General features: G+C 44.8%; 1 protein-coding gene across 1 annotated transcript in view; it reads right to left on the reverse strand.

Annotated features, from left to right (window-relative positions):
* Positions 1–11,264: 11,264 nt before the first annotated feature.
* Positions 11,265–13,380, reverse strand: part of LOC144947156 (caveolin-3-like) — a 3,190-nt gene continuing 1,074 nt past the window's right edge. The window contains exon 2 of the mRNA XM_078876350.1: positions 11,265–11,597. Coding sequence (XP_078732476.1) covers positions 11,265–11,597 — 333 coding nt within the window. The remainder of the gene's footprint in view (positions 11,598–13,380) is intronic.

Here is a 13,380-nt window from a genome sequence, read left to right on the forward strand (position 1 = left end):
GTGAAGCCAGTCCCACGAACAGGGAAGACAAGCCACCATGGCTCCGGACAAACATCTTGGAAGGCCTTACCGCACTTTACCCATGCGTAATGCTGCAGCCGAGGGCCGTGGACGATGCAGAAGCGGCGCCAGGCGGGTGGTTTATGGAGGTCCTCTGATCCAGGGACCAGCGGCAACGCAGATGGGAACAGGAACGGCCACAATAACACGCACCACAAGAAGAAAGTGAAGTCAGGTGAGAGAAGTGTGTGTGTTACGTGTGCATCTGCCAGTCATCTCAGTTAGTCAATCCCATGGCACCTGGGTCTGTTCCATGACCTACTGGCTACAAGCCTTTGACACTTCGCAGGCCTGAAGGTGCACTTAGCATGGCACAAATGTCCTACTGGACATCTATGAAAAAGAGCTTTATAGCTCATCAAATTCGCAACCCACACCAAGGAAGAGGCATCATGTCCCCACTAATTCCTTCCCACTCACATTTCAATTCCAGGGTCTTGCAAAGGCCTTTATCATCAGGCCTCCGAAACACCACTATTTTACACGCTTTCTTTTAACTCACTCGTCTTTTGTTGTTGTCGTTGTCGTTGTTGTATCCTCAAATCTTGTAACTCAATTTTAACCCACTTCCCAATGTGGTATCGACTGCAAACTTGGTATACTTATGTCTTACTGATGACAATACTATATTCTATCATAACACATCTATATTTTTAAACATCCTTTTTTATATGTTATGTTTCGGCTTGGGTCTAATTTTCCACGGTCAACTGACGTTGGCTGTAATTGGCCACAGTCCCTTACGTTATGTATATATAGTATATACATAACAGAGTGTTCTTCATTAATTTCCAGAGGGGACCATAAGACATCATCAGTGTGAGGGCCGCCACACATTTGAAACCATTAGGAGTTTGGCAGCACGATGATGATTTTACTGCTACCGCCAATTGTATGAATTAGTCACTGCTCAAGGGCCCACCGCATGGCACTGTCAAGGCACAGTGTGGCGTCAGCAATAAGGCCACTCTCCACTACTCGCTGCTACTTTAACATGGATCCGTCTCCTTACAGGCAAAAATTAAATTCAAGAAACTACTGGCGAATAAGAAAATGCAAAGAAGCTGCACAGCAACATGAAGGCTGCTTTTTCAAGAAGATGACAACATTTAAATTCAAGAGGAAGTAGTCATGCATGGCAACTCGCTTCCACGACAAACCCTCCCAGTAATGCCTCTTCACTCCAAATATTTATAAATTCACCCAAAAGCCGAGGTGCTAAACTGTTGGGGCAAGGCCGGCATGGTACACAATGGACTGGGTGACCATTCCCGGCCACCTTTGTTTGCCAAGTGACGATCTTTGCATGTCGCACCAGGTCTCTCACCTGAGTTTGAGTCGACCCACAGGAGACCTAGGACTGTTGGCCGTCAGTGGTACTGAAATTCTGGTAACTGGGTCCATAGCGCAGGGTGCGATCCACTACCTACATACACACACGCACACATACACAAAACCACAGATGCTGATAGACATGTAAATATAACACATAGAAATGTACTGTAATCCCAGTTATGAAAAAAAATAAACAATGGCTTTATTTGAAATGTAATTACAAAGTCTTGGCACTTCTGTTAAACACTGCATTCTTCATAGATTATGCTGCGGCTTCACACTTGTCGATACCGCAAACAGAAACACGATCTGTGTTTCATTCCCGAAAAGGCCCTTCGTCCCAGGCTCGGGTCTAAGCTCACTCGTGCACCCTATTTTTCACAGGCGCCTACAATGCTTTCATTTGGGTGCCACGGAGGCGAGAGAGTGCCATGATGATGAGATGTTTACTACCTCGCCTGGTATGCAGGAGGTTGTAAGTTCAATCCCGGGTCCTTCGGTTTTTCCCTCGACATTTATAAATGTGTTTAAAGTATTTGTTTAACACGTAGGCTTTCGCGACCAATATTATTCCTAATATAGATTTTTGGGTCAGATCGCGTTATTTATAAATGTGTCGTAACCCTCCACCACCCGACACGGCCAAACAGTAAAAAATGTCACGTTTTTCAAAGGACAAAATAATTCACTTCTTTAGCCCACCGGTGTGTTGATGAGAGAATCAACAGCATTTAAAAATTTGAGTAAGACGTTTCGCTGGTAATTACAATCAGCTTCATCGGGCAAGAATGGTGAAGCTCTCCTGTTGCTCCCGGTCTTAAATAGAGCAGCAGCAGGGTGACGTCATCATTTAATTCAATCTGGTGCAGTGATTCTTAAGTATTTGGTTGCTATAAATGTGAACACCATAAGCCACTTCGTTGAGCTATCATTTTTTGCCCAGTTTGCTTCTGAAAAAGAAATATATATCTCAGTGGGCTTTACCTGGTAAAATGTAAAAAAATGTTGGTTTTGTTTATTTATATTCTACGTTCACACGGCCCTGGTTTCTCAATTGGTAACAAATGACTAAGTTTTGAACTTCCTGCCTTGGGGCCATTTGGCCTCATCCCTGGTTTCGGAGTCACCGAGTGGCCCATCATCACTATGATGCTGAACTGACACAATTTTCTGTTATTCCGTGTTGGCTCCACCATCGGTATGGGGGTGACAATCCGCTCCTTAGAAATTCGATTCATTAGGGCAATTTGGGGTTGCGAATCTAATTACTCCTATAATGAGCCAAGAATGTCTGTTTGTGTGTAACGCGCGTGACGTCACTCTACATGCCACAACCCCCCCCCCCCCGCTGTCATTAATATTCATGAGCGGGTGGTTTTTTACACTCAAAAGGTCGAGCGGAAATTTAAAAAATCGCAAATTCGCTTCAAGTTTGACGTTTCTTTATTGCAAGTGAATCTAATAAACAATTATACGCAGCAACAAAGTGGATTTGGTGTGTTTACTTATTTCCTATTTCTACATTATGATAAAATATAAATTTCTCGGTGATTTTCCAGATATTTTATCGAATTCCTATTTATTTCAACCCAGTGACCGAAAGCAGAAGAGATTAAAGTATCAGAGCAGTGAATTTTAACAAATTGAAGGTCAGTTATATACAGTGCAACTGACATGAAGTGAGGTGTTTTATGACAGTTTTGTGCAAGAATCACTGCCATTAATACAGTGCTACAGTAAAATGCAGTGAAGTGTTTGATGACATCCTTTTGTGCAAGATTCACTGACATTAAATTTACACAAGATACAATTACACTCTGCTCAATTTTTCCGTAAATATTACAGCTTCAGTCCTAGAATGGTCAAACAAGCTAGTTATTTCTTAAATATCACATTGAATGGTTGCAGCGCTAGTGGCTGCAAGTTTGATGTGACTTCATCCTCCATGGCCATTCCACTGCCGGAAAAAGGCCTCCCCATAGCCATCTCAATCTTTCTCGATCTAGTGATGGAACACGAGCATGATTTAATTGCTCCATCTCAGTGGTCATACTCTTTGGATTGTGACATCGCCCAGAAGTAGAGCGCTCACCGCTTGTTGCTAAGGTTTGCGATTTGAATCGGCTGGCCGCCCTGGTTAGCACTTTGGTGTGTGATATCCAAAGTAACACTACGCACTGTCTGCTTCACTCACAGTGGACATGAACAATTCCATGACGTCATTTGCAGGAGCAGGCCATCACGTGCCAGCAATCATGGTCCAAATTTGACAAATTCAAAAATACACTGCTAAATATTCAAATGACACTCCAGTACACAGCAGCGATCATTGGCCACTACTAACAAATTCGTTTCCCCGGGTCACTCTTGCAAAATGAGACTCATCGTGGCCTTCCGAGTTCTCACCCTTTGCAGCGACCCCAGGAACAGCTCAGCTCACGATCCAGGATCAGCACCGATGGCCCTGGTAACCCCATGTTCTGAGGACCACGGCACTCCATGTGCTGTGCCCTTCCCACCTCCCGGTCGTTTTTTGCTGAGGCGGCTGCAGTCCCCACGGTGATGCAGGGGGCCGTGATGGGGTCAACCTGCTCTCTCTCCGAGTGGAGTCAAGTGTAAGCTCAATGCCTTTATTACACGCTTTCTTTTAACTCAGTTTGTCGTTGTTGTATCCTCAAATCTTGTTACTCAATTTTAACCCACTTCCCAATGTGGTATCGACTGCAAACTTGCTATGATTATGTCATACTGATGACAATACCATATTCTATCATAAAAATATATATTATGTTTAGGCTTGGGTCTAATTGTTCACGGTCAACTGACGTTGGTTGTAATTGGCCACTGTTCCTTACGTTATGGCAAGCTTCGGGGCCACTTCCTGTAGTCGTGGAGTTCTGCCATTACTAGTACATTTCATAAAAGCGTGTTATTAAATAAGTTTTTTTTTTATATTACTTATTTATCTATTGACGCAAACTCAAGTCCATCCTCGCAGCAGCGGCGGCTTTAGACTGGCCATTGAACAAAGACTGTCACCGCATTGCACGCTTTCAGATGTGGCTTCTGCAGCCGTGTGGAACGCTATTCCTTTCAATATCAGGAAGCCACTGAACGTATGCGCTTTTAAATCTATAATTAAAACTAATTTCTTTAGAACTGCTTGTGTTAAGTTTGTCCTTCCCCCGCACCTCTGATTAGCACAATTGCACAGTGCAAAATAAGTTGAACATACACACAATTAGCATAATAATGGATTCTTGCTAATGTGACCCGTGCCCATTGTGCCTCGTTCTTTCCTGGCTGTGATCGTTATCGAGGACACAGTGAGGTCATCAATAAGTGATGAAATTTAAGCTTTGGTGGCAATCCTTTCCGAGAGGTTGACGAGGGTTCAAAATTGGGTTATACAGGTAGGAACAATATGTTCCACACTGCCCACCAGGGATTATTTGTCTGTCTGTCGTGCATAAATATATATAAACAGCTCTTTGATTGGTGGAGACCTACTGCCGGGTACGGAGAGGGGAGGTGCCTAAGGGAGGGTCAGGGGAGGGGCCTAAGGAAGGGGGCAGTCAGGAGAGGGGCCTGAGGGGGGGGTCAAAGGAGGGGCCTAAGGATATGGGGGGGGTGGTCAGGGGAGGGGCCTAAGGGAGGGGGGGTCAGGGGAGGGGCCTAAAGATATGGGGGGGGGGTGGTCTGGGGAGGGGCCTAAGGGACGGGGGTCAAGGGAGGGGCCTAAGGATATGGGGGTGGTCAGGGGAGGGGCCTAAGGATATGGGGGTGGTGGTCAGGTGAGGGGCATAAGGGAGGGGTGGTCAGCGGAGTGGCCTGAGGGAGGGGGGGTCAGGGGAGGGGCCTAAGCAAGGGGGAGGGGCCGATAGTTAAGGGGGCTGGCTACCTGGCTGGCTGCCTGGCTACCTCAAGTTATATTTTATACAGGTAGGAACAGCAGGTTCCACACTGCCCACCAGGGATTATTTGTCTGTCTGTCGTGCATATTTGTCTGTCTGTCGTGCATATTTGTCTGTCGTGCACGAATGCGCTGTCCAACCAAGTTCCTACCTGCCCACTCCGAAGGAACGCGTTTCGTCCGGCTCCCAGCTACGCCAACGGACCTGTAATATCGACGTGCTGGCATCACGATTGTATTCTAGATTTGAAGCTTTCGTGACTGCAAGGATTCATACTCTTAGGTTTTTTCGGTAAAGTCTCATAGGTAAAAAAATAACATTAAAATTAATAAAAGTAATAATAGAAATAAAATAATAAATCACGACATTTCGGAGGCAACACAAAAGCTTCCGTCTTCAGGTGGAACCGTCACAGCACGATAGCTGTATCAAGTCATCTTCTTGGTACAGTACTTGATACAGCAATCGTGCTGTGACGGTTCCACCTGAAGACAGAAGCTTGTGTCGCCTCCGAAACGTCGTGATTTATTATTTTATTTCTATTATTACTTTTATTAATTTTAATTTTATTTTTTACCTACGTGACTTTACCGAAAAAACCTAAGAGTATCACGATTGTAAACATTTTTTGAATAAAACTCGCTATACTTATTTCAAACATTATTTATATCATACTAATCATAACTATCCATTATACTATGCTTTTCCTAACTTAACTATGATTAATACACCTATTTTACCTATTATTTGTATTACCATAATTATCCTAGTATTTACATAACCTATCCAGACTACGATTTACAATATGCTTTTTTCCAGATTACCATACTTATACAATATTTATAACATAGCCCCGTTCCGATTAATACTAGGATCTTAAACAGTACTGAGAATCATATTCTTGGTTTTTTCGGTAAAGTCACGTAGAAGGGAAATAATACAATTATAAAAATAAAATTCTCACGTTTTGGCCACAACACAAGCAGCCGTCCTCAGGTGAAGACAGAGCTGTCTGAAAGACAACTGAGAATCACTACGGTGCTTATCATAACTAGAATTTATAATACTATTAATCATAGGTGGGACAAAGTCATTGTTATGCAAGTCTAAGTCGAGTCGCAAGTCATCAAATTCATGACTCGAGTCTGACTCGAGTCCAAGTCACATGACTCGAGTCCACATCTCATAGGTGGGACAAAGTCATTGTTATGCAAGTCCAAGTCGAGTCGCAAGTCATCAAATTCATGACTCGAGTCTGACTCGAGTCCAAGTCACATGACTCGAGTCCACACCTCTGCTATTAATTATTGATCAATTAAGCGATACATAACTATGTGTAATTTATATATTCAAAGAGGCAGGTTCCAACTAAGCAAATAGGCCTCAATAATGGCGGCTCAACATTTTACAACATTAACACTGCAAATTATCAATAACTATTTGATACTATAACATTTGCACACTATCGTACATATTTGAAAACTATAAAACTATTAACAAATAAGTGTACATATATATCAAACCTGTAATATCGACGGGATGGCGAAACGATTGCCCCCCCCCCACCGATACAGGCCTCCCGTTCTAAAAAATCCTGAGGGAATGTATCCTACCATTAATATCGCATATTTACATTTATGTAAATATAAAAAAATATATATATTAATAATTAAATACTATTGCAAGGTCACTAATATCAAATATGTATGATAAAACATAACTGTGTTAATGGTGTATTGTAAGGATGACGACGGATTAAATTGCAACGGTTAAGCTCAATTTTAACAGCAGCTCGCCTCGTCCAGTTGGGCACGTGACTAGCGATTTAATCACGTGACTGGCGATTTTATCACGTGACTGCCTCACCTGCACGTGACGATAGGGCGTGGCCTAACGTACCAACCAATTTATCCCAAGCCAACCGTGACAAGTTTAACGTCCTCTTAATGACTTAATTGTATTATAGTGCGAATATATGCACCATTTATTAGTAACACAAGCACACTGGTTACGTTAGGGACAGGAAAAGCTAACCCAACCATGCGTCAAACATTACTTGAATGTGTGTGTATGTATCTACCATCTACCTTTAAATTTCGATTTAAAGCTTTCGTGACTGCAGGGATTCATCTTCTTGGTTATTTCGGTAAAGTCGCGTAGAAGGGAAATAATAAAATAATAAAAATAAAACATAATAAAATAAAAATTATCACGACGTTTCGGCCACAACACAAGCAGCCGTCCTCAGGTGAAGAAACAGAGCTGTCGGAAAGACAGCGTCCCAATGAACACCGCCAAGCTTGGCAGCGTATATTTAAGCTGGGTCGTGGGAGGAGAGCGCCTTGACAAAGGAGTTTACATATCAACAGCGGAATTAAGCATATTGATAGAAAATGCAGATATGGGATTAGTCACTTCTTGTGGAATGTGTAGGTGGTGGGGGGGTCTCAAAGTCATATTATGCTCGTGTATTATGTAGGATTAGCAGTTATAAAGGGAGGAAGTAGGATTAGCAGTAATAAAGGGAGGGGAATTTCAATCGTAAGGAGTTGCAGCAGCCAAACCACCGTGTATTCAGCTCGTGCATTATGTGGGCAACAAAAAAGGGAGGAGTTTCTAAAGAACTGCAAATGCACTGCGAATATATGCACCATTTATACTGGTAGGAACCACCTGGTTCCACCAGCCCACAGGGGATTATTTATCTGTCCGTCCGTCCGTCGTGCATCCAAAAATGGGAGGGGTGGGGTTGGGTGGAGAGGGGAGGGTGAGGAGGGGCTGGGTGGGGAGGGGCTGGGTGGGGAGGGGCTGGGTGGGGGTGGGAGGGGTGGGGCTGGGTGGGGAGGGGCTGGTCACCCCGTGGTGCCCTTATAAAACTCAACGTTTAACCTACTCACGCCGGCTTGTGCCCGCCCTCACAGTCGGCCATATTTGCGGAATACACCACGCTGCCGTTGACCCTTGCCATTGACCGAGCAACCTAACGTTCCCTTTCCCCCGCCCACTCACTCTGGAGCCCTTATAAGCAGCTACATTTGGAGGCTTGCCCCCACTTTTCTCTCCACCTGATGAAGACTGCTTGTGTTGCGATCGAAACGTCGTGGGTTTTCTGCTTTTATTATTTTCAATTAATGATTTTAATTTTTTATTTTTTATTTTATCTTATTTTCATTTTTTTTTATGTTTACGTGACTTTACCGAAAGAACCACAAACATAAATGGAATTGTTACGATTATCCACTGACAACACACAATGCACCGCAGCAGGAGGAAGCCGTCCTCTGCTGACTCACCGCCGTGTTTTGCTTAGCGAAATGACCACAGAGAGGTGATGTAGGGGACGTTGTACTGCGCTATGTCCCTCACAAGGGCCCGTAATCATGTCACGTCGCTTTTTTTTGTATTGCAATCTAACTCCGGGGCAGAACACTAAATAATCGTCGTCATCATCGTTGTGGAGAACATACCGTAAATAATACACCGGATAGGCAGACAATACATCTATATCATTCACACATATCCATCTCCACATATAATAATATAAAAGACACGGACATCCAGGCACCGGGGTTCCAAGCCAGGCTCTGAGAGGTGTTGGCTCAGTGTCTCTGCGAGGGCCAATACGTTCCTCCTGAGACATGCCCACAGCACCTCGTCGTTTATTGTGAAAATTCCGTCCCAGTTCCTATGATCACTGTTTCATTGCTTTCATGGCTTTATTTTGGTGATTTCGAAATAAAATTTGGTTTAGCCATGTTTGTTTGATGTAGTACGGAGTAAGACTGATGGCCTTAATCTAAGTTGTCTTGTGGTTGTTGTTGTTGTTTGACTTGCATCCCACTGGGATTTTTGCACACAGCTGTTGGTGTACGGTGCTTTTTCTGCAATACCTTGCTGTATTTTCTTGGATTTCCTGTTTGCACTTAGTCACATATTTACTTTAAGATGTTTTCTTGTTCATGTTTTTGTTTTTTGTTTATTGCGGTTGCACCCGATTCAAGAGCCGAATGGCTCACAGGGCTATATACCTAATGAATGAACTTGAACTTGAACCTGACTTGTACCTCAAATATCCCGACACTGGAATGATCTCACCGACAAGTCACGCGCAGCACCACGACTCGAGCCTCGGTGCAAAGGCGCGTCGAGTCAGTGGCCTGGCAGGGGCGGGCATTCGTCGTTCATTCGTTAAGGAGTCACCCAGGCGCCTTGTCCGTCGATCATCCCTGGCTGTGGCCACGTGGGGTCGCAGCAGCCACGCAGCACGCACATTTGGCCGTGCATGTTGTGTGTATGGATGTTGTGCATGTATATATGTTGTGTATATGTGAATGCTGTGTAGGGGCCGTCCATAAATGACGTCACGCGATTTTGGACGATTTCTTACCACCCCCCCCCTCCTAGTCACACGGCGTCACAAAAAGTCAGACCCCCCCTCAAATATGACGTCACAAAGCTCTGCCCCTCCCCCCCCAAAAAAAATTAAACATGCGTCAAATCGTTATAAACTTTTGTCATTGTAGTGCGTATTTAATGTGGCGCTGCACACCGATGTTGTAGGAGAAAACATTTATTAAAAAGTCGATTTAATTAAGTAGAACGTGTTGTCTATATTTATTTAAAGTTGTGCATTTTGATGTGACGTCACCTTTCTCACCCCCCCCCCCCCCCGTTGTCACATCGTCACAAATGTCTGACCCCCCCCCCCCAGGTGCGTGACGTCATTTATGGACGGCCGCGTATGTATGGATGTTGTGCATGTATTATGTTGGGTATGTATGCTATCTATGTATGTTGTGTACTTATGTATGGATGTTGTCTATGTGCGTATGTTGTGTATGTATGGATATTGATCTTTTTTCGCACCGTACGGAGCCACCCACGCTCATCGGAGGTGCGCGGGTGCAGGAGGGACAACAAACTGACACACAACAAGCGGGTGCGAAAAAATGAGATTGTCAATCTTGACGATTTAAAAGTGCCACAGCTCCAGTGGCGTCCTCATATCGGAAGGTGGCGGTGTCTTTTCCCAAAGACGTCGGCCGGTCCATGGCCTTCCTTCCACAGAGATATACCGATGATTGCGGACAAGTTTGCTGCAATAACGTGCTCGAGATGAAATGGCGTTGATGCGTTAATTGGCTTCAAGTGTTTATTTTGTGATCTCAAATCCGAGCCGATACACACTCGGTAATTGGTGGGTTCGCAATTCCATTCACGTGGTAAGTACAGGGTGCTTAAATATGTTTAACACTTACAGGGGACTATCGTTTTTAATGGTAAAAGAACGGATAATACACTGCATGATAACAAATGTAATGTTAATAGTTTCAAAAAGTCAAACAGTCTCCACTTGTTCGCCACCATTGTCAACACGTGCCTGGAATCTTCTCCAGGTGGTCACCAGAGCCGGGAGGCACAACATTTCTTGTGGTATTCTTGCAAATTATCGGAAGTGTTAACATTTATTTGAAGCACCCTGTATTTGGTGCATTCGTAATTTCATTCACCATTCCGGGTGCGCCCCCCCCCCAACCCCCCCCCCCCTGAGCTACTTGGGGCCATAAACAGTATTTTGTTTACCCCCCCATAGCTGCTGCTACTTTGATGATAATTTACATTTGTTAAAGTGGCGCATTTCGCCCGTAGATCCCAACAATGTGCCATCGCCGTGCATGGAAAGCCATGAAATAAACAGAACCTGCAGGTTAAACGGCCAGAACTAGGCGGGGGAGAGGGGGGTAGATGCCAGTTTAAAGAGGGTAAATTATCAAGACAGATGTAAACACCTTTACCGCCTCTGATTGAATTATTACCAAACGGCAACGCGTTCCGTTATCCGCCCACCCACCCTCACCCCCACCCCCAGGGCTACACATCCACCCATCCATCCACCCTCACCACCATCCTCGGGCGAGACATCCACACATCCACCCTCGCCCTCGCCGCCCGGGGCTAGACATTCTCAACCTTGATCTTCGAGAAGCACAGCGCGCACGACTCGCACACCGGGTCGAGGCAGCAACGGATGCACGTGGCGCTGAACATCTGCAGGCAGATCATGTTCATGCGACACATGCGCAGGCACGGCGTCACGTTCCACACGTGGGAGAACTGCGCGCACGCGAAGTCGCAGCCCCAGCAGCACGAGAGCGGCACGGCGCACAGCACGGAGAGCAGCAGGTAGCAGAACCACTTGGTGCCGTTGTAGGTCCTGAAGGCGCACCTCCACACGCCGGGGATGCTGTGCGAACCCTCCGGCTCGGCGAACACGTCCTCGAAGAGCACCTGCCGCGTGGCCACGTGGACACGGACACAGAGAGAGAGATTACGACAAAGAGATGTCCAAAAATAAATGGGGCCCGGTGAAGAAGAATCTTTGGGTGCTGCCGAATATGGGGATTTAATGCCAACCGAGAGCGTAAATAAGCAATGAAGTGTACACATGAGAGGTAATAAAATATTTTAAGAATATTTTTTTTCTCACTTGCAATTTCTCCACACAGATCGGCTCACCGGCCCGCGGGTGGATCGGGAATCTCAATTGAAAAGTACAGATATTTTAAAGAAACCAAACCGTTTTAACATAAATGTACACATTTGTATTCTCAACGACTGTGTTTAGAACACAGTAACCGAGAACACTCGGAAGAAATAGTTTTTTTTAATATTCAATAAATATTTATATCGTCCATTTTAATTGAGATATTCGAGAAATTCTTCCTACTCAGTTTATCACGTAGGCTTTCGCGACAAATCTGGCTGTTGCTTGATGAAGCTAGTTGTAATTACTGGTGAAACGTCGTACTCAGATTGTAAATGTTGTGGATTTGCTCTCCAACACACCGGTGTGCTGTACTAGTAACGAATTGGCACACGTTCTGTTTACGTGACAAACCTTACTAATTGGCTGTGGCGGGTTGTGGCGGGTTTAACGACACATGTATATCCATGCGATCTAACGCAAAAAAATATTATCGATTCTTCCTACTCATTGGCATTTAGCGGCGCTGCGCGTAGACGTCAACAAACAGTTCCAGTCCTGGCTAGGGGCTATAATCAGCGGCCGAGTGATATCTGAACTGCTCCTCGCCCCGTCTCTTAACCAACCTGCACTGACCAAAGTGATGAAGTATGGTCAATCAACGGCCACGACTGACAAGGCGGAGGGCCTTCATCAAGCAGTGGATTTATGAAAGCCTCCACATTATTATCATCTAGCGCAAGTGTTCTTCACTCATTTTCAGAGGGGGGGCGCTTTTGCCGATGAAACATCATCATTGTGAGCGCCGCTACACATTTGAAACCATTGGGGGTTTGACAGCAGCACGATGTGTCCATGCAATGAAGTTCACAGATCTCATCGGAAAGCCCGACTGCGTGTGTGTGCGTATGTATCTCAGGAGTCGGCAAACAAAGAAGAAGAAGAAGAGGCATATTCTTAGGTTTGTTCGGTAAAGTCACGTAGGTAAAACATCAAAATTAATGAAAATAAAATAAAAACAAAAATCACGACGTTTCGGAGGCAACACAAGTCTCCGTCATCAGGTGGGACCGTCACAGCCGAATTAGCTGCATTCGGCTGTGACGGTCCCACCTGATGACGGAGACTTGTGTTGCCTCCGAAACGTCTTGATTTTTGTTTTTATTTTATTTAATTTTCATTAATTTTGATGTTTTACCTACGTGACTTTACCGAAAAAACCTAAGAATATAATTCCTTGCAGTCACGAAAGCTTCAAATCAAGAAGAGGCATCTTTTTCGAAAACAAAAAAACCCTCAATAAATATTAAGAGCCACAATGCACGTGGTGAATACGAGAGACGGTGACTCCTTAATAAAAATGAAGCAGTCCTCTCGAGAGCCGCATGCGGTTCCTGAGCCGTTGGCTGCCCCCCTGGTCTATACGCACACGAAACTACCGCACGTACGCAGTTGCTAAACTCAGTCCTGACTCCAAACACAAACAAACAATGTTTTGAGCGGCCTCTTGGCTTTCCAGGCCCAAACATTATCCGGACAGGATCTGTTGATGGGTCGGACAAACTCTGAACCGGTTCCGATTTTCAG

This window comes from Lampetra fluviatilis, chromosome 44 (assembly GCF_964198595.1).
Source record: "Lampetra fluviatilis chromosome 44, kcLamFluv1.1, whole genome shotgun sequence".
NCBI lineage: Eukaryota > Metazoa > Chordata > Hyperoartia > Petromyzontiformes > Petromyzontidae > Lampetra > Lampetra fluviatilis.